Source organism: Balearica regulorum, chromosome 1 (genome assembly GCF_011004875.1).
Source record: "Balearica regulorum gibbericeps isolate bBalReg1 chromosome 1, bBalReg1.pri, whole genome shotgun sequence".
Lineage (NCBI taxonomy): Eukaryota > Metazoa > Chordata > Aves > Gruiformes > Gruidae > Balearica > Balearica regulorum.
In genome coordinates, this window is record NC_046184.1 from 44,119,039 (window position 1) to 44,146,104 (window position 27,066).

Consider the following 27,066-nt stretch of genomic DNA (forward strand, 5'->3'; position numbering starts at 1 on the left):
TCAATATACACAATACTGTGTTTTAACTTCTTGTTAACCTAGCCATCAGGTGCCTCAATTATAGCTTATCTAAAAACCTGTTTAAAATACCTGTAATTTACTCAAAATACTAAAAGTTTGTGAAATGTTTATGCTGCAAAAATAACATTCCAAAGATTACTACAAGAGTTTTGTGAATATGAGCCAGGAAAAATAACTATTGCAGTTTAAGTATCTACAGAAACAATGTACCAAGAGAAGCAGGTGTTTTTTGCCACTCTGGTATTTAAAGTTTCTTATTCAAAATTGCAACATTAACTTATGCTTATTAGTAAAAAAGACGCAAGAGCAGGAAAGCTTGGACTTCACATACCAAAGGAACCAACAACTACATGACTGACACTAATTGGATTGTAAATTCTCACTGACAGACTCTCTCCAAACACACATTTAACTGCAATGACATCTTAGTGAGGTCAGAGATGACCAAGTGTAAACCAGTTGAATTTAGCCTACAAATATTTAAATGCCTTGAGATGCCTTTCCCTTCAGACATTTGAGGTTTTTATGAAGCAACTGCCTCTTTCTTACAAAAAACATGGCAGACATACTTTTAGTGGATAACGTACTGGAGTGAAAGTGGCAGAAAGCCTTTTCTGTTTCTCAATATAAATGCAGTTCATGTTCTTTAAGTATCTTTGTGATGTACTGACTTATTTCAGTAAAATTAGATTGTTACATTAAATAAATATATTTACTTAAAATGGGAAAAAGTCTGCCAAAAAGTTTGAAGGTTCTTAGAAAAATGGTTTTTGAAGTGTAACACAAGATCTTTGCCAATGAAGGATGCATCTGTGGTTATGAACTAACTGAAACTTATAGAAAGAGCATTTCTTCAAATACGAGGGCTGAGCAGTCAGAAAACTATGCAATAAAATGGCATTTTAAAAGGTTATTTAGGCTCTTTGACTTGAAATTCTTTCCATGTCTATGCAACCTAACATGCAATAACTGCATATTTTGATTAATAAAAAAAGATGGAGAAATACCATGAATGCATAGATGGTCAAATTTAAAGACCCCTATTTAGGTTACCTACCAGCAAAACATTTTAAAAAGGTATCTGCATAAGCTCACTAAGCAAAGTTTAATCCTCAGGACATCCTTTTTTCTGAGCAGAAGGCTCTAGATCACAACTGTTCTTCCATGCAAAGCATCCAATTCTGGTGCTAGGTCTACAGAGTAACGTTCCACGAAGAACAGATGGATGTCCCAGTGCTGGCTCTCGTGATCTCAGTTATGACAATAAACCTCAGGCAAATACGACTGCCCTATTAACTGTGCTAACCTTCTATCATGGGAATCATGCAGTATTTCTGTAGCTTTTCTTAATATTCTAAGGCCTTCCTCTTTCTAAATCCACATGGATAGCAAATATAGAAGCAGTCATAAATCCAGAAGCTATTAAAAAAGAAAGTAAAGCTGCATCTGTTTCAATGGAAGCATCACTTGAGACATGGGTTCAAACTTTTTTAAGATGACAAATCATTAAGCTGGTCATAAAGTCAAAAGGCAGCTATTTCACTGTTAAGAAAACCTCAAGGGATGAAAACATAAATAACTTGCACTGCAATTAAGCTAACAAACAATGCTATAGCTATGATAAATGCTGATCTGATGGAGAAGATAGTAAGAAAATATCCTCTTCTACATTTAAGAGAGGCTACCTAGGGAGCACCGTAAGGTGGCTTTGTATATCTCATGGAACGGTACTATTGTAGCCATTTTATAATACAGAGGTTTTTGGAAGTACTATATTCTGGTTTATGTTTTCTTTCTACACAACAAGCAGAAATTGCCATCATACTTCAACACAAGCAAGGCACTGGCACTGCTTGACTTCATTGCAAATGTTCAAAGATGGTTTCTAGTCAAGACATTCGATGGATTGAATCTAGGACATCATACTTCAAATATAGCAGAAAAAAAATAATATTGTTTCTGGAACAGCAAACTTTGCAAACAGTCATGGTCCTAAAACACAAGCTTTCAGTGACTTAGGTTCTTTTGATTTGTTCTTTCCGACCTCTGGGTCAGGAAGTCAGGTGTGACCAGCAGTATTAAGTAGCTTTGCCATCCATTATGTAGAAGGAATGAACACTTACCTTGACTGTAATGAGGTCATGAGCTCAGATGTGACAGATTCTTTGCAGAACGGAAAAACGGCATAAAGACCAATTCTTCAATTAAAAGAGAAATCTCTCCTACAAATTAACTTCTAACTTTCTTTATAAAAAAAATAAAAGATACCTGTTTCAAAATAATTTCAGCTGCTTTAGTCCTCTAGATTAGTTTGCAAACTTTTGTTGTCCTCCTTTGCTACAAATGAACAGTGCAAAATGAATGTTTGCCACTTTGCACATGGAGTTATTGCCTCCTTTCACTGCTGGATTGACCAAAGGCCAGTTCTGAAATTATGTATTTTTTTCCCCTGAATTTTTATGGGCATGTCTGCACAAGACCAGTAGAAATCTATTTCCCTAGTACATCCAAGCTCTGCATCTCAGCCAGGAAGCGCAAGATGAGGTCACTAATCCGTTCTATGAAAGAGTTCCAGTCTGCCCTTAAAACTGGAACATGTTAAAATTGGTATACTCTATCATCCTCAAAACTTCTCATCCTGTCCCATTCCCAAGTACATCTCACTCTTCTACCCTCTCTTCTCCTGCCTATACACCTTGCCTGAGTGATGCTAGCCCAAGTTTCCTGCCCCGTCTTGTTCTGCCTTTACTTGGGGATCAACAATAAAGAATATGAGAATATGTGTCAGAATATAAAGCATTTACTCCCAAATCTTTCTATGATCATCTAAACTATTATTAGTAATTAAAAGCTGACTAAAATGAAATTAAACTATAATTACACAATTGAGTCTAACAAAAGTCCTGGGTAACAATTTATTGAGAAAACTGTCAAAACTCCAACTTAATTATTTCCTGGTATGCTATGTACTGACTTTGGAAAGAAGAGTCAGTACAGAACTCTTGCTTTTATAACCTTGTTCTAAAGCAACAAGATATTCAGGTACTCCAATAACAGACAACTTATGGAAGTTAATCATGACAAACAGAAGTCACTTGGAAAAAATGTAACTTACTGACATGCACCTTAAAACATTACACAAATACAAAAAAACCCCACACTTAATTCTCTTCTGACCTTGCCCAGTGGATGGTGCCTGAACCAGAGCACACAGAATGCAGAGCCTTTTATCCCCTCTTTATATAGCACCATATAAGAAAGTATGTGCTTACTCTGTTTAGTAAATCAATTTCTTCCCTCAGCTTTCCGATTAGTTCCTCTTTGTCCTGGGTCATCTTCATTAATCTCATGTTTTCCTGTCTCTCCTTTGCAAGTTCCTAAAACCAGAGTATGTAATGAAGTTTGAAAGGTAATTTTATTAAGAGATAGTTTTAAGTTATTACCATTTAAAGCAAACAAGCAAAGAAAAACCCACACCCACTTACCTATAATCCATGTTTTCAAGCCCTTAGATTTCAAGGAGCTAAAGAATCACATCCAAGAAAATATTTTACCAACAGCAAACCTGCGTGATATCTCTGATTCCAGAGATAATGTTTTAATAAATATTTAACTTAAGCATGAACCCCAAATTGAATAGGGGCCCAAAACAGAAGCAAATGTAAAGTATCAGCTTCCAAATTTGCTATATTGGGAGGGTTAGTCCTTTTAATCAGGCTTCCCCAAGTCTTAAAAAAAAAAGTAAAAAAGTAAATATGTTTTATTTTCATCTCTTCCAAAAAAGATCTACTCAAATGGTGTTTACTTGGTAACTTTCATCCATACAAAGTCAAGAATATTTGGCAAGTTATCCACAAAAATCCACTTCAGAGGAAGACAGAGAAGCCAGTAATAGATTACACAGATGACATTATTTAGCTAAATACTGCTTTAGGTGAAAAACTCAGCTTTAATGTTATTACGTTTTCCCAAAATTGTTTGCATGAAGAATGTCTAAAATAATGAAAACTTTGTTTTAAAGATGTATTTTAAATGTTTAAAACTTTAACAAACAATTGGATACCAATTAATTTTTATAATATTTCAGTACATTAAAAAACCCAAAAAAGCAGCAGATCAGAATCAGGCTTGCTAATTTTCTGAACAGCCAGTGAGCCCCTCCTTCCCCCAAGCTATTTGCCCTGTGTTGGCGTGTCACGAGGTACATACAAGAAATACGTAGAGCACTACTGGCTGTCTAAGTGTATTACCTTTACCTCAACTATTCCTCACTTATATACCAAATGAAAACTAAATGTCTGTGATTAGAAAGTTCACATTCTTCTCAGTCAGTCTGACTCTTTATACATTTTTATAGACATAACTATCTGTACTTCAAGCATTCAGCATCGTTTATATATATCATACTTGTAAATTCCCCCATGGAGTTTCAAAGGTACTTTGTTTCAGATGTGTGTCAAGCAGATGTTAGTTGGTACTTACCCTTTCAAGTTCCTCAATCCTCTTTTCCAAAGCATTACTTGGTATGGAACTGCCAGAAGAATTTGCATCCCTGCTGTATCTGCTGTAAGTTGTCCTGTCTGTTCGGGAATATCTATTTGGAGCATCGTCTTCTGGTGCTGTGCTACAAAGGCAAGAGCAAAGAAGTAACAAGAATTGCTTTCTAAAGCACTCAATAGTCAGTCTAATAAACCACAGAAAACTTACTTCACAGCTCTTGTGTTACTGAGAACTCACTAAATTCACTGCCTTGGGGAGTCAAATACTTGGATAATGCAGCTCCCATCACATAGGTAATCAACTTTAAACACATACTTATCCAATCTTATTTTTAAAGATTGAAAAGTTTTATGAATTGTGTGCATTAAAAACCAAGCTAAACAATTTTATTTTGAAAAGTAAAGTACCACTATGGAGTTTAAACCAAGCATCTTTTTAAGTAGATGAAAACATAAAGGATGAAAACATGTACACGTAAGCTTACACACAAAAACATGTGTAAGCAGCTTACACACATCAACTGACTCTCCAGGAACTATGGATATGGCCTGCAAGGAACCAGAAAGCAAACCAAAGTGAGAAAGTGATGCAGCCCAATATACTAATTGTATGCCATTTCCTAAAGTTTTACTTCAGAACTTGGATACACAGCAGTTTGTCATAATTCAGTTGGTAGACACTCACTCATTAACTGGTGATATGTTTTTTCCTCTAGATCATGTGTCTATTCCTTAAAAAAATCACTGCTGTGGAATCTTAAAAGATAAGATAACTGCAAATGCACATAAGCTAGTTTTAAAAAAGCTTATGGGTTCTCCATTATGATTGCTATGTACAAAAACAGTGCTAATCTAAAAATACATATAAGCAGCCAAGCATTTTCAAAGTCAAAAATTTAACAGTGTTCTTGCCATATTTTCTTCCTAATAGCAATGTTATTTACCTTCAATGTAGAATCTAACGAATAATTAAGAGCAACAGAGTGCCCTGCGACCAGGCAGATACAGATTTTTCCCTTCTCAATCCACCAAAACCACACTACTTTGACTTTGAAAATACATAGCTAAACGGCCAAAGACAAAAAAAAACCCAGAACAACCCTTGTTCAGTCTTCACCAGGAGAACTCGAATGGAGATACTCAAAAGCCATCTGGACATGGTCCTAGGCAACCAGCTCTAGGTGGCCCTGCGTGAGCAGGAGGGCTGGACAAGATGCCTTCCAGAGGTCCCTTCCTACTTCAACCAGTCTGTGAAATCACAGAGATGAAATATGTATATAACGGTTTTCTAGAGCTCTTAGAATGAAAAGCATGAAAACACTGAGTATCCCTACAACATTTCATTTCAAACACAGAAGAGTATATGATTCATCTGTTCACTTAACAGTGTTTTGTTTCATAACTCTAGAAAACCCCTGCTGACAACGTGCAAATCTAGATGGATACAGTGCAAATCAAAAGCAGGAGTATCTGGCTAAAGGACGTCTTTTCATGGATATAAATATTGTTTTGCTCCAGTACGTGTGAAGTTTCCAAGGCACACTGACACAATTGTAAGGAATTTTGTAGCTTAATGTTATTACCATATTTAGCACTGTTTATTCATCTAGAAGATCTTTTTTAAAAAACATTTCTAGGACCGGATATGCATGTTGCAACACAACATAAGAGAAATATTTTAGCTTAACTCTATAAATTCTAGATTGTTTAGCTTTCTGAAAGACATGTTGTTTCGTACTGTTAATGTCACAAGGATAGACACCACATAAAAAAGGCTCAATATTTCATCACTCAAAAATGAGCCCTTTTGCCAACACTGGAGTATCTCAACTCAGCTCCAGTAAGTGATCTTGGCAGATGCTCCTACAGGAAAGTTAGAATAAAGAATACCTAGATAGGAAGGGTTTCATTAATACTGAAAATTAAGACATTTTCTGTATTTTCCTTGAAACTCACACTCAAAAATCTCTTCATTTATTCCACTGGGGAGCAGACCCTACCAAACACATTCCTTTTCAGTATCAGCAAGTACAAAGGACATATCATGCAGACTTCTAGGAAATGGGATTAAAAAAAAAAACATTTAAGGAGGCATGAGACCGTAACCTAACAGAAGGAATGTGATGGATACAAAGTTCATTGTTTTAGCTGTTATAACCAATATCCAGCACACAGCAACAGCAAAAAGATAGCATCCAAGACACAGTAGGCATATCTTTTGCAAAGAATGGAATTCTAGTCACTCTGTGAGCTTTAAACAAGAAAGAAAACTTATTTAGAATAACAGTATCACTGAACTCAGTGCCTATGCATCACTAAGAGAAAATACCTATCAACCAGCCCCAACAAAGATATCTCTATGGAAATAAACCTGTATATTTTTTATATAATATATTTTATATTTATAAATATATAACAATACTACTACTACTGCTACTAATCTGTAAAAACTGAAGAGCTTTGTATACTACTAAGAAAACAAACTGGGTTTATGCCTTGTTTTGGGGGACGGGGGGGGAAACTGCATGCATGTGACAGCAGAACCTGTTCAGTTTGAGACTGCAACTGAAACCTTGCTTCCTCCACTCCTAACTGAATAAAGGTTTACAAATACTTGCAATTTGGAAGTTGCTGGATTCTCACAAAAGGTATGAAAGAAAAGAAAGCCTACTGTCAGTAGATGTACATTGGGTAACAGCAGTCATTACCACCAGAAGAAAAATGACAGGTGTCTGTAAGTTGAAAAAATTTAGAGTCACTGCTCAAGAAGGCAATTCAAAACATATTCCACTTTTTAGCAATCAAGTAACCTATGCACATGACTGTTTCAACACTTCCAGTTGAAAGAGCCACAGGAAAGAGTATTTTTAAAATTATTTTTCAAGAAGAGTATCTGAGATTGTATTTGTAGCCATATGTACACTGGATTAGAGTGCCCAACTGGACAGTAGCAAAGAATGCATCTGGACAGAAACACCCCTCACTATGGCTTCAAAAGGGCATGTTGTTTAAACAAAATTCAACTTGTTCCACTAGCTTACTTTCAATTAGCCACTATCAAAATTTCATTTTAAATGTGCATTCCTGTACTAGAATGCTGAAAACACTTCTGCAACTTAAGATGACTTGCTTTTGAAAGTTTTTTCTGGCTGTACTTAAATAAAAATCATAGAGCGAAATCAACCCACATCACAGTTTGACTACTCATACACAGAAATAGAAGTTTCGTTTTGGAACGATGTTCTAGTCATTTCTTCAAAGTAAAATCAGTTATTCACACAGAGGCAGGCTTAACAGCAATATTACTGAAAGGTGGAATAAATCTTGCACCTTCCATTGCCTCTTTGGTTCCCTCAATGTCTTCCTAAAGCACTGTCCAAACTGCAATTTCATCCAATTAAAATCACCCAGTCAAAAACAGATTTCATTGATTTCAACTACGACACATTTCTTTTTATTGCCAGAATCTTGTCACTATACTTGATTTGAAACTCCTAATTAATTATGTCACTGCAATCCAGTCAGTTGCTAACAGCTTTTTTGGAAGAATGAGCAAAAGACAGTATTTCTAAATAGGCCACCTTGGACTTCTGTTACTTCGGACTGCTCAAGCTGAGTTCGTGGCTTTCAGAGGTGAGCTAAGGAAAGGCAGTCTTGTCTTCTCTACAGCTGCACGTTCCTAGCCTCCTCCACTTTTCCTGGGTCTGGCCTTCAGGTGACTGAGTAGGAAACCATTCAAGGAGCTGATGCAGCAATCCAGAGCCCAGCTAAAGGAAGCCATCGACCTATAGCCACAGTGGCTCCCTGAAGCACCACCCTGTCCGGTTGCATGGGCACTGACTGGCACAAGGGACAGTGAGGAACTGCAGTCGGCTCAACTTAGACCATCAAAAACTTCTGCAGAAATAAACCCTAAGCGCTTCTGCTTTCTAATAAGATCGGCACTGGCTGAAAAGGGGATACAAAAGTCAAGAAAAGTATCCTGAGTGCCCCCTGTCTATTTTAAGTGTTCGTATCTGCCCAGTAGTGGTCCTAAGGTAACAAGCTAAATAGACAATGCTTCAACAGCCAACCCTCGCTGCAAAACTTCCAAACACAGGCAAGCAGGCAAGTCTGGGCATAGTATTATGAAACAGTCAGTATTTTGCAGCTGCATTGTTGTTTTTTTTTTAATTAGTGAGACCAAGGTTAGTATGATGGAATGTAAATTGTTATAGTTTAAGCCTTGCAGTAATCTAAAACCTCTGAGCAAGAGAATTTCAGCAGGGCTCTAACATTTCCTTCACAGCACCTCCAATGAATGCTCTGGAGCACAAACTTCTTCTCTTCTTGTGATCTCTTCTTCCTCATTTATTTTCCAACTCTTGCACGAATGTTAAACTTGAGTACAATGTAGTCTTTTAGAATTAGTGGGTGAGGGTCTCCGTGTTAGTGTGTAGTACTACCCTAAAAGAGGGGAAAAAACCTCTCTGACGTTTTGTCTGGAAGTCATAAAATCATACCATATTGTATTCATTTCCACTAGTAAGCAAACTTATAAGGGGAACACACCCCTGAACCACTAAGAGATTTTAATCTAACTCTTTCTGTAAACTGACCCAGCCTGATCTGTCTGATCCATGAACCATGCAAAAATCTTCAGAGTTATTTTAAATCCTGATTTGCAGGGTTTTCTTTTCAGTTTAAGACATTTCTAAAAAAAGAGCTAAATTGGTTCAAAAGCTAGTAGGCAGTCTTAAAAAATAAGCTGTTATAACAAATTCCCTGTACTAATAAAAATATTCCTATGTCCACGTACATATCTTACTTTACTGTTACTTGCAAACAAACTTTTTAGTTCACAGAACTCAAGAGAAACCTAATTTGTGTTTACACATAGATTACACTCAAATATTTCAATAAACAGAATACACTTGTCATTCTCTTGTTTGAGAAATCAGTGATGATACCAGCTATGCTGATAGCATCAGACCCGAATCATTCTTACTGACGGTAACGTGCTTGTTGCTTTAAAATAACTACCCACAAAGCAGCGCAAAAACTGGTAGACCCAGTTAACAGTAATAGAGGTTTGGAATGGCCAAGATGAGGTGTATCGCATGAAGAAAAGCTTAGGGAAAAATGAAAGATAAGGAAGTTGATATGGGCTAGCCACACATTTTAATCACATGAAGCTCACAGTCAGGACAGATGGCTGCTCACAACTCGCAAATACGCTCATGAACGTGTCCTGTGGCCTTCATGTCAGCATGACCCTAAAGATTCTGGTCACACTTTTAATAGATCTTACAGTACCACTCCAGATCACAACAGAACTATCACTTTCTTTTGAAAATATTTTATGCGGTTAATCATACAACTACAAAGGAACCTCTACACAAACTTTTGGGGTGTAAGTATGAAAATTCTTAAAGTAAATTCAGAAAACAGGCTACAATTATAGATTAAGATCCTCATCCCAAACTTTTATTTACTTTACTGCATAAGACGACAGGCTCAGTTTGTCCAAGTTAGCCAGAACAGAAGTAGAATAACACAACAGCAGCCAGAGTTCATTTGTAAACATGTCTTCCAGTCAACGGGCACTCAGTGAAACGGGTTTCTCAGCAATGTTGTACAGAGGTTTAACGATGGATTGCTGCAGCCATATAAGGCAAAGTAGCCGCTGTGTCTGATTAAACAGGTAGTAAAATCTATGCAATTCCTTGAGCCCTGGAACATACTGAGAGAACTGCAATTCCACGAGAACACACAGCACAGATCCTTCTCTGCTCTTCAGTCTCTCTTGTCCTGCTAGGCCCAGGAGGCTGGGTATCTCAATGTAGACATGAAAACAGCTATATGGGAAAGGAAAGGGAAGGTACTGGAAGCCTGGGATGGTAACAGTAACTCAAGGCTAGAAGTCAGAAGAGGACAGAGTATGGAGAGAAAGGGGCGTGGGGAGGGGGGGGGAAGGGAAGAAAGACAACACTAGGACCTCAGTGGTTAAATATAAGGATATATGAGGAAGGAGGAGAGAGAGAAAAGACTGTCTAACTGGGCTAGGAAATAGAAACCAGTGGAGAAAAACACTGAGATGAAGAGACATCAATTCTGGTAAGGAACAACTGGGGAAGAGGAAGAAAGCAAAAGAGAAGGAGCAGCAGTAGTAAAGATGAGGGAAAATGACCTGAAAATTTCTGGCAAATAATGCATCTACAATGGAGTCCCATATTTTAGGAAAACATTGGGTTTTTATTTTTTGCTGTCATATGCCTACAAATCTACTGACAGTCCTTTCCCCACCCACAAAGTACTGACCACCTGTTATCAGAGTAGGATAAGTAACAGTTTCAAATGTGATCTCAAAGTTGTTGTCCCTATGTGAGAACATGCTTTGCTCTCAGCTTTCTTTGAAAACCTAAGGGAGTACAGTCAAAACTGTTAAAAGCACATTAAGCTGAACATATTCGAGTCTTCAAGCAGCTTATGGTCTCAATTCAGCCTTTTGGCATTCACATTCCGGTTCTACGTGTAATTACAGAACAGCATTTTTGGTTTCCAAAGGACTTCTGCTGTATTTGGGACTTAAGTGAGATCTGAGGGATCTGAATGAGAATTACTGTAGAACAGGCTGTTCTCTGTTAGACCTTCCCTTACTGCAGATGTTGGAAGGGGCAAACAAGCCAAACGTTGTCAGAACAGAGAAGGACTGTGGTCCTGACTCCTTTAGCACTCACATCAGACAGTGAAAGCCACTAGGAGACATATTTTGTTCAAGTACTCTTATCTGAAAAATTACTTCAGCGGAGGTAGAAATTTTCAAATATAGAGGATCAGATACTGTTAATTTCAGCGGGCATTGTATACCTCATGGAGGCACAGTTAGAATAAAATCCACTTAGTGTTTGTGAGCACTGGGCACTGTGCTGACCTCACAGGAAAATAATCCTTTGTTTTCAAAGTGAGGTTTGAAGACTATTCTATGAGTAAGACAGATGGCAACATATGTAACAAAATATTGAACAGCAGCTCACAAGTCAGATTCCTCCTGAATGTGATGCCAGTCCTGAGGGGAAAAGTTCCCCAACAAAGAATGTACATCCTACCTATAACTAAAGCTGACTGAACAAGACTGCACAAACAAGTCTTATTTTAGCATCTTCTAGCGTTGGAGTTTCCTATTTTTGCAATGCTAATCAGAAGAATTAGCTTATGTTCAAATAAGCTGCGAATGTGATTGTGCAAACTTCTACCCCACACACAACCAAGTTTTAGCAAGTGAGTAAGGATATACAGCATGTGAACAGAGTAAAGATAAGGTTTATGAAAAGCCACAAAGCACTATGACACACACCACTAAGTATGTGGTAGATACAAATAGCAATGAAATTCTGCATGGGTACTGAAGAGAAGTGGAGACTGAACTAAAATGTGTTTGATTAATAAGAAAGTAATCATGAAATTATATAGTTATTAAGGTTGTGACAATAACTCCACCCATTGTGCAATGACAAAGTGATTTAAAAAGCCCCCATCAGCAATAAACTACTCAACTAGGTTTATGAGAACCCAGGAATATAAATATAAAAGACAGCACCACACCAAGAAATCTAAAGCATAACAGAATAGGTGGTTATTTTTTAGAATGAGGATGGTGAGGCACTGGAATGGGTTGCCCAGAGAAGCTGTGGAGGCCCCATCCCTGGAAGTGTTCAAGGCCAGGTTGGATGGGGCTTTGGGCAATCTGGTCTAGTGGAGGGTGTCCCTGCCCATGGCAGGAGGGTTGGAACTAGCTGATCTTTAAGGTCTCTTCCAACCCAAACTATGCTATGGTTCTACAGGTGAACAAGTCTGAGGGGTGGAAAATACACCAGTGAAGACGAGGTAAATGTAGGTGCTCTTTGCAGTTACTTCTACAACCAGGATATATATACACAGATGAATTAACCACCTACTCATTTTACCTGAGTAAAGGCTATCTAAAACAGAATACATTCATGTGTCAAATAAAAATATGTTTACACAAATACCTTGCTTCGGTTGACATATTTTAGACCCCATGTTACCATTACATTTTTCTAATAATTGTGACAGCTGTGTCAGTATTAATTCCACATGGGCAAAAGTTTCACACACTGGTCAGGTGCATCAAGAGCTTCTGAAATACTTTTCTGATTGAAGAATTTGAGTAATGACCAGGGTAACACTTGGCTCAAAGACAAAAAAGTAACAAACAGGACATGCTACATGTGAGCAGCATCCCCCTGCAACTGAGACAGTAGTATGACAAAACCATAGAAATTTCTTTCAATGTTACTGTGGAGAGCAACAAAATTATCTTCCTGTATTAAAATTCAGGAGATGGTGGTTCATAAATTAACTGTGAAACTACTAGCTCCTAGGTAACATGCAGTCAAGTTAGACATCTGCTTGGGAAACTGTTCTGCACTAGTAAGACCCTGCAAAATACTAGCTGAATTTATTTTAAAATAGTAACATAATAGAGGGGTTTCGATAAGTTTGCTGCATCTCTCAGGTCCTTACCCCAAAATCAGGCTATATATCTACAGTAGCAGCATGGTGGCCTCTACTACAAACACCCATTTAATCAGCTTTATTTCAGGTAGAACCGTATGCGTAAAGAAATGTGTTGTGTACAAAAATCTCATACCTTTTATACCTGCTTGAAACCATCCTGGAGGAGTCCTAAAAGAAACAGAAAGGAAAAACTAATTAACATTTTTCTTGTATTTGTACTTCCAAAATACTTTATCACTCCATAGAAAATGAAGCCTGCAGTTAAGAGCAGGAGACCCATGCCTCAACCAGCTGCTGTACAACTCTTTGTTTTGCACTACTTTGGTGTCAGGGAGAATATCAGGATTATTGTCACTGTGTTAATGCTTCTGGACATCAGCTCCAAACCCTGAAATGACAACTTCTGGTTACATCTTAAAATTGGATGCACTTGCTCTGTCCCCAGCACCCAGAACACACAGCTTACCAAACCAGTAGACACCCTGCCACCAATATGCCTTCACCACCACTACTAATACGGAAACACTTGTGCACTTTGATAGCTGTTTATCTACTCGTGCAAGAGCAGCAGAGCAAAACTGTTCCCATTCTTCGGCACCACTGCTGTCCTTCTGGACAGAATAAAAATTGAAGCCAGCAAGTAGTACAGGGTTGAGACGCAAATCCATTTTTTACGTATCAGCTGGGTCATGGTAACTACAGGTATGCTCTTGGCCATGCTAATCCAGGTGTTGCAGCCTAGCTCACCTTAGCTTCTCTCAGGCTAACTGAAGCCATCTTCTCCTGGCATTTACTATTAAGCAGCTAGGCTAGAAGTCTGTACGTGGATGTTTCATGCTCAAATGTCAGACAGCGACTTGTCAAGCTACAGTAAGTCAATTTTTAGATCATTGCTTTCTAAGCACCTGCAGAGGATTAATGCATTCTGACTACAAACTTAAAAAATACCTTGCATCTCCTTTGACTGCTATTCCAAAATTATCTTAACAACTGAAATAGTGAGAAACAGGACACATTTTAAATGAGTACACATTTTAAATACAAGTTCAATGGTGCAGAAGCTATGCATCATATTTTTTCTAGCTTAAGGTAAAGAATTTCATTACTTTTCAGATTCCCACAATGCAGTAAGAAGATGTTTTCACTAAAATCACATTTTGTTTTGGGTTGGTTTGGGTTTTTTTTAAATTTGAAAAAATCCATTATGCTTTTATTCTGACTCTGTAAAGATGGAAATGGAAACAAAAAGAACAGTGGGGAAAAGGGCTCATTTATTGTTACACAATCTCTGAAAATACATCGATGCATCATGCACAAATAAGAAAACCTGAAATACATTTGCATCAATAATACTATGCTTGTAGCTTCCCAATACCAGTCTGATCTCACAGAAAAATTAAAACATGTTTCAACTGGTAAATGATGGCTCAGATTGGAGTCAGTAAGACCACAAATATTTTTTAGGATGTTGTAAGAACATGAACCAATTATTTTATTAGTCATAGACACAACTCCCCCCAGCATCAGCAAAATATTAGTTAAAAAGTCAGGAAAGAATATTTAAGGAGTTAATGAACTAAACAATTGTCTTTACTGGAAAAATAATGGCAAAGAATGAAATTCTATCTATGACACTAACTGCAGACAAAGGAATAAATGAGTTCTCATTTATTCTCATCTCAAAACAAGATGCAAGAGAAATTCCATCTACTCGGAAAATCCTACAAAACATTACACTACCTTCATTGGTCACTGGATTAATGGCTTTGTATGTAAACAAGCTAAAAAATAGGATAAATATAATATTCTTTTATTAGAGAATATAAAGTTGACAAAAATATTTGTATTACAGAAACAAAACTTGGTCTTAAAAGTGCATTTTATTTTATGAAATATTTTCAACTCCTGTAACATGTGCTGCACTTTCCCTAGTACAAGCACAAGAACAATATTAAAGTTAAGTCAGGGAAGTTATTTAAAGAAACCCATAAAGTCATGTAAAATTGCTATTTTAACACTGATAACTATTTTATCATTGATGACAGCATCTGGAAAGTAGCAATTCACAGCTATGAAACAGCAACCTAATTTTGTCTCTAAAAGGGCAAGGAAACAGAATTTAAAATGGTATCAACTCTATTTTTAAAGTTTACTAGGGTACGTTATCTTTGAAAGGTCATGGCAGTACAGGGAGGTTTCAGAGGGCTAGAAGGAAGTAAATGACACTCCTGTCTTCAAGAAGGAAGATCCAGGGAACTACAGGCCAGTCCATCACCTCAGTTGGTGATGGAACAAATTTCAGAGGGACAAGAAGGTGAAATCAGCATGGATACACAAAGGGGAAATCATGCCTGACTGACCTGACAGCCCTCTACAACGAGATAACTGGCTTGGTGGATGAAGTGCGAGCAGATGATGTTTATCTCAGTTTTAGCAAGGCTTTCAACACCTTCCTACACAACATACGTATAGGCAAACTGCTGAAATATGGACCAGGTAAGTAGACTGTGAGGTGCGAGGAAAAGCGACTGGACTACCGGGATCAAAGGGTTATAAACAGCAGCACGGAGTCCAGGTGGACACCAGTCACTAGCAGGGGCTGATACAGGGGCCAGTACTGTTTAACGTCATCATTAATAACCTGAATGATGGAACAAAGTGCACCCTCAGCAAGTTCGCAGACTACACAAAACCTGGATAATAGGTCAAATGGCTGTGGTGCCATGCAGAGGGACATTGACAGGCTGGAAAATGGGCTAGCAGAGATGTCATGAAGTTCAAAAAAAAGGGAAATGCAAAGTCTTGCCCCTGGGGAAGAATAATGCCAAGCACCAGCACATGCTGTGGACCGGTTGGAAAGCTGCCATGCAGAAAAGGACCTGGGGGGCCTGGTGGACACCAAGCTGAACATGAGCCATCAAAGTGCTATTGCAGCAAAGAAGGCCAATGGCATTCTCAGGATGCCTTGCCAGCAGGTCAAAGAAGGTGATCCTTCCCCTCTGCTCAGCCCTGGTGAGACCATAGCCAGAGTGCTGGGTCCAGTTCCGGGCTTCTCAGGATGAGAAAGACATACTGGAGTGACAACAGCAAAGGGCCACACAGATGATTAAAGTTTGGAGCATCTGACAGATGAGGAGAAGCTGAGAGTGCTGGGAATGTTCAGCCTGGAGAAGAGCAAGCTTGAAAGATATCTTGCCAATGTGTATAAACATCTGATGGGATAAAGAAGATGGAGCCCATTGTGCCCAGAGGAAAGATGAGAGGTAACAGACAGAAACTGAAATCCAGGAAATTCAACTTAAGCGTTTCTTACTGTGAGGTTAAACACTGGAAAAGGTAGCCTAGAGAGGTTATGGAGTTTTTATCCACGGAGATAATAAAAATCCAACCGGCCACAGTCCTGAGCAATTTGCTCTAGTTGACCCTGTTTTGTCCACAAGGGTTGGACTAAAGACTTCCTGAGATCCCTTCCAGTTTTAATGATTCTGTGCTTCTGCTCTGCTCCGAGTTCTCCATCTGCATTCCTTTCTCAGTTTAGTGAGTTTAAGCGAACACACACCTAACATCTGGCAGCTTCAGAGGATTTCATCCTGCCCTCTAATATTGCTATCTAGCGACTTGCCTATCTGAGCTTTTACACAGAGGGCTGTAACAACCTGGTTTTTAGCTTTAAGACAGTCAGCAATGACTGAAAGGTGATTTGACTGATGTATGTGAAGAGATTCAAGTAGTTTCATCTAATACGTTAAGATACACATTCACTGTATATTAATATATATATACACACACACTTTCCAGTACCTGAAGGCGGCCTACAAGAAACGTGGAGAGGGACTGTTTACAAGGGCAAGTAATGACAGAACAAGGGGTAATAGTTTTAAACTGAGGGACGGTAGATTTAGATTAGACATTAGGAAGAAATTCTTCACTGTGAGGGTGGTGAGGTACTGGAACAGGTTGCCCAGAGAAGCTGTGGAGGCCCCATCCCTGGAAGTGTTCAAGGCCAGGTTGGATGAGGCTTTGGGTAACCTGGTCTAACGGAGAGTGTCCCTGCTTATGGCGGGGGGGTTGGAACTAGATGATCTTTAAAGGTCCCTTACAACCCAAATTGTTCTATGATGAGTCTATGAAATGACAGTTTTTAAAACTAAGAAAACAATTAACTAGCCCTTTGTAACAGATGTTTCTACGTTAAGTATTATTTGTTTTTATTTTTGTATTTAAAACTATGAACAACAAGTTAAAACACACACCTCATGCATAAAAACAATTTCCTCTGATAACCAAATTAATACTGCAGATTTGGTAAATTGTGGCTTTTATTATTTTGGAATCTCTAATGTAAATGCAAACCAATCATTCTTTATGGTGACAATGCAAGCACTAGGGAAATATATTATTTATCTCTGTTCTCATGTTATGAAATTTATTTTGTGTGTGTTATTTATCGAAAAGATGCTGGGAACAGCATGTATATGTAGTTATACTATAAACAGCATTATGTGTCTATTAATAAAAAAATGAATCTAAGCTTTCAAAGTATTCAAAAACTTTTAAAATGAGGCAAGCATCGCTTAGAATTTAAGATCTTGTCTCCTTTACCACTTTCAAAGAAGACTGGCAGAAAATGAGGCAGAGGAAGGAGAAAGGAGGAAGATTCCTGTTCTGCAAAGAATTAACCTAAAAGCAGATGATTAGGCATGTATATCAACACTAATTTACAAATGTTGCTAATATTCTTTAATATTTTTAAACTTTTGAGTTTTAACCTATGTTTAAAATATCTAGTAATTACTATAAAAATTAATGATTTGTCAAAACAATTGTTTATGAGCAATGAAGAGATCAGTTTATTTGCATGTCTCCCTTTAAAAAAGGAATTCTCTTTAATGTCTCCAGAAATCCTGAACAGAAGAGTAATCAGTAAAGAAGTAACCCATAACAATTACGCTAATGGTTTCCCTCATACTGGTGAATAAATATTGCTGCCAAAGACATCTAACAACATCAGTTCTTCATCCAGGGCTGAAATCAAACACTCGTTTCAATACAGTATCCAAAACACAGCTTTAAAATTACTTTTACTTCTTGCACATCATCTCTGGCAGCTTGCGTTACCTTTTAACAGTATATACTACTGCTATTAAATTATATAATAGTCTTGCTCTTGTTCCACCTCAAGTGGGAGTGCAAGACTGACATGCATCAGCATTGCTCCACGAAACTGGTCATGTCTACAAAAGTGTGTGCAGCCATGTATTAATGGATGACAGGGTGTGATTAAGTAAAAACAATCATGGAAAAAGCAAAGATTTGTCTTATTCCACATAAGCTCCTTCATCTGATTCACCACACAGCCTGACACACACACACCTGCTGCACAAAAGAAAGAGAATGTGTAAGGGCAGAAAAGGCAGCTGAGACCATTTCCATTAATGAAACTGCTTACCGCCAATTAAATTTCTGTCAAACTAGGATGTAAGCAACTTTGCTAACTCCCCTCTCTGCTCCTGGCTCATCCTGGCATTTCATCTGGCCAACAGAGAGATGACATAAACAAGCTGGTCATCAGGCTTTAAATAAATAGAGTTGTCTGTGTTTACAAGTCTCTGACAAAGATTCCCAGATGTTAAATCAACCCTACCACTATAAATCTGCTGGTTAAAAAGGACTAACATTGTTTTTAAACATGTACAAACTCTGGAGTCAGCTGGACTATGAAAACAGTTCACTGGAATCCCTTGAAAGACTACTTAAAAGTTTCACAAACAATTAAAGCAAATTGCCTGGATCAAATCAGGCTGCTAGGGTAGGCTGGTATATATACTGGCATGTAGAATACGTGCAGTTTTAGAATTTGATTATACACTAGTGTAAACTATGACTACATAATGATATTCCTGCAACATGCAATATTAAATTTTGACTGAAACTAGCCATCAAAATAGTTATTTTTTCATACGCAATCCAAAAATGGGCTTCCTACAAAGTTTCCTGTATGTTCTTCAAGTTGTGAGCAGATACAACTTCACTGCATGGAGGAAGGAGGCCTACTGCTGGGGTTTCTTGCCTTTTTACATATCAAGGAACAGGTAGATCCTATCTCCAGCCACCCAGTCAAGTTAACTCCAATCTCCTTCATGAGTCACATCTTGATTAACTACATCTACTTTCTTCTTACTTTCAGTACAGCTTTACATTGCATACCCTTTGAAATGGCAGTTACATATCTTCTGCAAAGAAAAGTTTCATTCTGATATTAAAGTGAGATAACATCTGAATGCTTGACAACTGAAAGGCAATCTGATCCTAATACGAATGAGGAATAACTGCAGGTGTGAAAAGTAGGAGAAAGAAAAATGAAATACACCTCTTCCTCCTCCCATCAAAATTCCCCGAGAGCAAGCATCTCTCAGGAGCAAGAGTCATGGAGATACCATTTACCTTCCATTCCTGATTCTGAACCACTTGAAAGTTTCTAGAGATGTTTTTCATGGAATGCAACAAATTCAACTTTGAATGGAAATGCTTTCACCACTCATTACTTCCACAGAAACCATTCTTTCCAGAAGCACTCTAAGGTGCTTTCAAGAAGCTTAAAGCAGCAATTAAAACACTCCACTACTTGCACGCCTTGTAGCTGCGCTGTTTCTAGATCACTACTTGGACAGAAGACTTATACGAACAAAACCATGCCAGGCTCCCTCCCCTTAATTCTCCTAGCTGTCAAGATTTTACGCCTATTTCTGAGATTCATTACATTTTATTTTTTCCTGGTGTGGATTTCCTAGAGATGACCTTAAACACTCTTTACTCACCCAATAAATCTCTTTTACAAGCAGTCATTCTAAAAATGAGATTTTATTTCTAGAACTGTTAAGAAAGCATGAAGTTATCACCACCTATTAATCAGTTACAAAATAAACTGAAACAGGAACCTGGTAAGATTAAACAAAAGTAAAAGATGAGCTACTGTTCTTAAATAGCCTGACAGAATTTTTTGTATTTTGATCTTCCTTTGATTTGTACTCTGCCAAGTTGGAACCAACACATTTTAAAAGAGCCTTGTTTAATTTACATTCAACTGACCTTTTTAAAACATGCCATAATGAATAAAACATAACAGAATAAAACTATGAGCAGGAAAAAGACATCCCTATATTCTGGAGATTAAAATTCAATTGCCAGAACTATTTTGATATTGTGGCACCCAGAAACTTAATTCCAGGTCAGCAATATAGAACAACCTCTTCCATGTGAAGCAGTTGATGTAGACAAGCAAGACCTAAAAAAATTGTCATCCAAGAACAGGAAGATACAATTTCTTGACCTGTGCTAAAGAGGAAATTTAAGCTTAATATACCCTGTTGTATATTTCTAGTACCTGAAGGGAGCCTACAATAAATCTGGAGAGGGACTGTTTACAAGGGCGTGTAGTGATAGGACAAGGGGTAATGGTTTTAAACTGAAGGATGGTAGATTTAGATAGTACGAATAAACTCTTTACTGTGCGGGTGGTGAGGCACTGGAATAGGTTGCCCAGACAAGCTGTGGATGTCCCCTCCCTGGAAGCATTCAAGGTCAGGTTGGATGGGGCTTTGGGCAACCTGGTCTAGTGGAGGGTGTCCTGGCCCATGGCAGGGAGGTTGGAACTAGATGATCTTTAAGGTCCTTTCCAACTCAAACCATTCTATGATTCTGTGCAGAGTAACCTAAAAATAAAGAGCACCACAAGTTACCAGTTCCCTAGACTGAATTTTCCAGGCCCTTTCATTGCAGCCCATATGAAATTCATGCATCTCAAACAGGTTCCACGCAGTCTCTTCTACCTCTTGGCTATCCAACCCCTTGGGGAGAAAAGCCGTTCAATTTGTTTTTTCAAAAGGGAAATCTGAAAACTTGTCATTCTCTGTAATGTGCATGTGTGCTTCTGGAATGTGGATGAATGATGTCCTAGGTAAAAACTATGCGGTTCTCTTCACCTGACAAAGCAGAGCCTCAATGAAGCACTGCACATCCAATATGTGCATGTGCAGAGCCTGTTCATGTGGTGGTTTGCTATTCTAGAGATCAGGAGCAACGAAGACACCCATGCAAAGAACTCCTTTTCCCAAAATTTACCAGGATCCAAGGGTATGGACCTATGAGCTTTGTCTCAGCACCAGCCTCGTTTGGCTCCTGCAGAGTGACTCAAACGTTCTTGCACGCAGCCTGCCTGGGCACTGCACCATGCAGACGCAGGCATGCCCCTTTCTGAGCCCAGCTGAGTGGGAAGCATCGTTCAAAGGCACTTGAGTGCCTCAAAGAAGAGCTGCAGCACAGGCAGCAACACTGAAATCTGCCACACAAATGCTCATTCTATTCTGACCTACTGAAATATATTCACACCATGTTCCCCTAAGTATTCTGTACTACATGCCCCATCTGTCTCTAATTACTTCACTGGATAAAATCCAGTCATTCCAACTAGTAATTACCTGTCCAAATGTGAAGAAAAAAATCAACTATATCAGTATACCAGTTATTTAACTGTGGCACAATTTTAGGTGAGACTGATTCACATTTTTAAGTTTATTATTTCTTATAGTTCACCTGTATCTCTTAATCAGCTTTAAAACAGAAGTTAATAACAGAGAATGGTAAAGGTTGGAAGGGACCTTGTATTTATATTACATACACTTAGATGTAAGTATTTCTATGCACTATCTTCTCCTGTTAAATTAGAGCATATTATTTTCATGTAGATTAACAAGCATAGTCATGTGATTTAAGAGTATAGTATGTTTACAATGTTCTAGAGGTTTCAAAATTACTACCTGTAACTTGCACAGCAAAATACAGCAAATTATTAATTACAGATGAAAATTTGCTCAGAAAAAGGAGACACCAACATGACAGAAAATTAAAGAAATACAGTGGAAATTATATTTCCACCTAGTGATCGGCCTGTTTAGTGGGCTAAAGCCCAAAGGGAAGTGTGGGGGGGGGATGGGACGACACAAACGAAAAAACACAAACAAAAAAAACCCAACAAAAAACCCACCACACAGATTGGAAAAACAAATTTAAGTCAGGGAAAAGTTAAGTGTCCTTACTTCCATTCACTTACTTAAGTGAATCTTATCTTTATTTTTTTACAGCCTCATTTACTACCTTTAATTAATTTGTAATTAATTCAAACAAGAACTAACACAGACATGCTGAAACACCTGGGTGCAAGTGATATGCATTATTCAAGTGAAGCCAAAGAAATTATGACTCATCTCCCTGTTTACACAGAGCCAGGAGGCCAAGGAGAAACACTACAAGAATGTCTAGGGAATCAAATCAGATGTCTAACAGGAAGGTAAGTGGCCTCAATTCTTACCTATGAAGAAATGTATCAAGGACATTAGGTGAGAGGAAAAAAATCAAAGAAATACTTGCAGATAAATCAAGTAACTCCCAGTCAAGTGTCATGAAGAAGAAAACAGGTCCCAAAAATAAGGTAACTGGAAATACTAAAATATATGAACAGAGATTTTTCTTTATTTGCTATTCTCTCTTTCTAAATCCAAGCAATGTCCAATACTGAAGAGCCAGAACAAGAGTTCAGGACAAGTAGTTAGGCACTCAGAACAAAAGCTATGAAGGAGCTGATTAGATCAAACTGACAAGATCTGAGGTGACTTACTGACAGAGAAGAGCTGGAAAAATTATCAGAAAGACAGTGATTATATTCAACACATGACCTTCATGGATCAGTGTTGAATAGTCATAAACTAAAACTGTAAGCTTCCTAAAATTCCCTGAAAAGAAAGGGAACTTCGAAATAGTTGCAAAAAGCTCCCAAATTCAATGTGTCAGTCAGTCATAAGCAAATAAAGAATCAATACCATTGCCAGAAACTTGAAGAACACCTCCAACACGTACGGAAAAGGTACAGGATCTAAAACACATCACTTGATGTTGAAATAGGAGAACATTTAAAAGAATATAGAATTCAGATGGGCATAAACCTTTATGGCTCAGTGAAATCAAGAAAGTTGTGTGAGGATCTTGAGTCATAGAAGAGCTAAGTCACAATATGAAACCCTCAGCTGAGACGATGACAGTGAAAACACAAACAGAATTTGCTGAACTACCTTACAGCAAGTGTAAGTATAAAATCCTGCATGGAGCTATGTGTATAGTCCCTTCACAATACACTAGCCTGTGTCCAGACACACAAACAGACAAAATACAATTTTCCAAAATTACTTTCAATAGGATTTGTCTCATACTTTACAGAGTATTATAACTTGTTCATCCTCACCTTTGAGTGCTGAGCTGCTTGTTGACTTGTCTACACAGTGGTTTGCACACCATGTACTGGAATCATAACTAGTGCTAAAACCAACTTCTTCAGTCAGACCAGTTTAAAACAATGAACCATCCTGCCCACCTCTACTAGGTGCTGGCTCCAAGAAAAGAGAAGCCCTTGTCAATCAGTTTACCAGCAGAATGGGCCTGACTGCTTCTACTAACCAAAGAGTAAATGGAGGCATACAAGCCAGAGACTGCTCTATGGCTCCAAAGCCAAGTGACACAGAGCTGCCACATCCACACTCCAAAGCACTTGACTGTGGGTCTCCTCCATGTCCCTTGTGGTGTCCCTAAGAAATAGCAATATGTAGTTTCCCCCTCAGTTAAAGGCATCTGAAATAACGTGAGGGCTGAACTACAGCCCAGAGGGGTCTTTTTATAGCACGAAACTTAGGTCTGTGCTGCACAGCCCAGTGTGTTGATTCAGGACATGCAGCTGTTTCTGAGCTAGCAACGGCTACTAATGTCCTCGTAGCACTACGCAGCAGCCAAACCTGGTGCTGTGATGTTCATACTACAAGCGAGGACTGGCTTCTGGCACATTATTCCTCAAAAAGTCCTGAGGAATGATACAGGAGAGCACTAGGTAGCATGAACCAAAACCATGCCAGAAAACCTTGCTAATAATTAAGCCATAGGCACTATCAGCAGGGCAGTGGTTGAGCTCACACCCAAGTCTTGCTCTTTTTAGCAGTATAAACTTAGACAGACTGTCTCCACTAAACAACTCTGAATTCCAGGTTCCTCCTCCCTCCTGAGGCATCACATTAATTACACCAGACTCCAATGCTGTAGAGAAGGAGGCTCCCCCCTCATCCTCACCTCACTACAAAACTGTAACATGCACCTGCTAAAAGCACAAGCACATCTGTGTAACTACCACTATGATACTCTCTTAGTACAAGTAACACAAATGTATGATCCATGTTACAAAGATGTTTGACAGCTATTGCTATGTCTATTTCTGCAGAGCTGTAGAAATTTCTGCTCATCCTTCTGCAACAGTGAGCAAGTTGTCTCCCCTCTCCACCTTGCACAAAGATCCCCTTGGTCCATGCAGGTTCTTACAGAAGAGTGTCCTCCTCCTCTGTACACACCCCACAAATACTTTTAACTTCATTATCCAGGTTTCAGACTTGTTCCTGGCATTAAAGCATTAGTAACTAAAATTCTCTCTCTAGAACAGAATAGCAGAAAAGGCCAGGAATCAGGAACATTACCATATGCTACAGAAGCTTTTGATATCAGTCAGGCTGCGTCATCTATTTGTACAAGCAGATATCCAGAGGGACCTTGACAGGCTGGAGAGGTGGGCCCATGCGAACCACATGAAGTTCAACAAGGCCAAGTGCAAGGTCCTGCACGTGGGTCAGCGCAATCCCAAGCACGACTATAGGCTGGGCGAGGAATGGATTGAAAGCAGCCCTGAGGAGAAGGACTTGGGGGTATTGATTGATGAGAAGCTCAACGTGAGCCAGCAGTGTGCGCTTGCAGCCCAGAAAGCCAACCGTGTCCCGGGCTGCATCAAAAGAAGTGTGACCAGCAGGTCAAGGGAGGTGATCCTGCCCCTCTACACTGCTCTCATGAGACCCCACCTGGAGTACTGCGTCCAGCTCTGGGGGCCCCAATACAAGAGAGACATGGAGCTGTTGGAGAGAGTCCAGAGGAGGGCCACGAAGCTGATCAGAGGGATGGAGCACCTCTCCTGTGAGGACAGGCTGAGAGAGTTGGGATTGTTCAGCCTGGAGAAAAGGCGGCTCTGGGGAGATCTAATTGCAGCTTACCAGTACCTGAAGGGGCCTACAGGAAAGATGGTGAGGGACTGTTTATCAGGGAGCGTAGTGACAGGACGAGGGGTAATGGGTTTAAGCTGAAGGAGGGTCAATTTAGATTAGATGTTAGAAAGAAATTCTTTACTGTTAGAGTGGTGAGGCACTGGAACAGGTTGCCCAGAGAGGTTGTGGAGGCCTCATCCCTGGAAGTGTTCAAGGCCAGGTTGGATGGGGCTTTGGGCAACGTGGTCTAGTGGAGGGTGTCCCTGCCCGTAGCAGGGGGGTTGGAACTAGATGATCTTTGAGGTCCCTTCCAACCCAACCATTCTATGATTCTATATGGCAGGAAGCCCCTCCTTCTTCAATAAATTTGTATTTACCCAAGGACTCTTCTTCCCAAGGAACCTCAGCTACGGTGTATCATTATATTCTACTGGATCACATTTTTTTCCCTCTCAAGAAATTTTAAGAGAAGACTGGGAGGAGATACCCACTTAGACATCATCATTTTTGACAGCTGAACGGAATTTACACATTGACTCTTTCAGAGGTAAAACAATCTTCTCAAACCAGCATTGTTAGCCGAGTTAAAAAGTGATGCCAATCCAAAAAAGAAAGCATGTGGGAAAGAAAATGAAATTGCTTCACGTGAGGCCTCTGCTGACTGCTCAAAACATTTGCTGGGAATTTGAGAAACTGCTTCCTATTCCTTACGGCCATATAAAGGCTCCAAACCAGTGTAACACCAGCTAATGCACCAGCTTATGCAATTCTGGAGCACAGCTTCATGAACTCAACAGTGAAAGAAACAAACAGTTCAGCAACAAAACAAATGCCTGTTCATACAGGCTGAGTACGTAGCAGCAGCATCTGTAGGTAAGAAAAAAGAGAAGTAAACAAATCCCCCCCAAAAATAAAATCTTAATGGAAGGATCACATCCAAAATCATAATTTACATACTTTGCTTCCCACTTGGTCTGCACAAGGATTTATAAAATACCTGAAGAGCAGGCTGTGCTGAAACCCCTGCAGTTCCTGGACACAACCGTGAATCTAAAGCAGGAGTAAGAAGCCTCCACGCTGCCTTGCCTTCACAGATACAGGTTTGATTCAGTTTTAGTTTTAATGCAGGTCCTGTGATGAATAGTTGTACGTGTGCACAGGCACACAAACCCGAGTATTCAACTGTAAGAGACTTCATGGGTACATTTAACTTCATTTGCTGGGAGTGAAATACATTCCTCAAACAAAATTTTAAGCTTAAACCACTTATCCACTAAATTGAACTCTACTGAACACAGATGTTAAAAATGTTCATAATTTTGTATTTCTTTCTAAGATAAGCTAAGTTTGCTTGTCAAAAGTAATCAAATTTCTGCTGAGAATGATCAGGCACTGAACACAAACAATGCCTTCCACAAACAAACAGAAAGATTTCTCTTTTTGATCAGTTGTTATGAAGACAAACGTTGATAACTGTGTATCAGTACTTCTCTACAGGAGGAGAAGTCAGATGACTCAAAGGAGTGATGCCCAACCTCCAAGCCTCAAGGCCACATGTTGCGGGCCAAAACGAGGCTTTGGGCAACGTGGTCTAGTGGAGGGTGTCCCTGCCCATGGCAGGGGGGTTGGAACTAGATGATCTTTGAGGTCCCTTCCAACCCAAACCATTCTATGAATTCTATAAAAACAACTTCATCTGGCTCGTAGCCAGCTTGCAGCCACCCACTTTCCCTTCGGTCTCACATTAGTAACTGCCAGCTCTCAGCTTCCCAATTTCTGAGGGGTGAAGGGGACTGCAATTTCACTTGTAAGCACTTTCCAAAAGCAGCAGTATTCAACAGGGCACACGCAATAAGAGTTGAATCAGATTTGCTGATCATGTGCAGATCCTTTGGGAACATAAACCC

At 39.0% G+C, this 27,066-nt stretch overlaps 2 protein-coding genes across 2 annotated transcripts in view; one reads left to right on the forward strand and one right to left on the reverse strand.

Annotated features, from left to right (window-relative positions):
• Window positions 1–27,066, forward strand: part of RPS16 (ribosomal protein S16) — a 321,098-nt gene that overhangs the window by 23,531 nt on the left and 270,501 nt on the right. The gene's annotated exons all lie outside the window — the stretch shown is intronic.
• PAWR (pro-apoptotic WT1 regulator) overlaps window positions 1–27,066 on the reverse strand; it is an 85,623-nt gene that overhangs the window by 6,378 nt on the left and 52,179 nt on the right. The window contains 3 exon segments of the mRNA XM_075747568.1: window positions 3,294–3,398; window positions 4,504–4,645; window positions 13,174–13,208. Coding sequence (XP_075603683.1) covers window positions 3,294–3,398; window positions 4,504–4,645; window positions 13,174–13,208 — 282 coding nt within the window.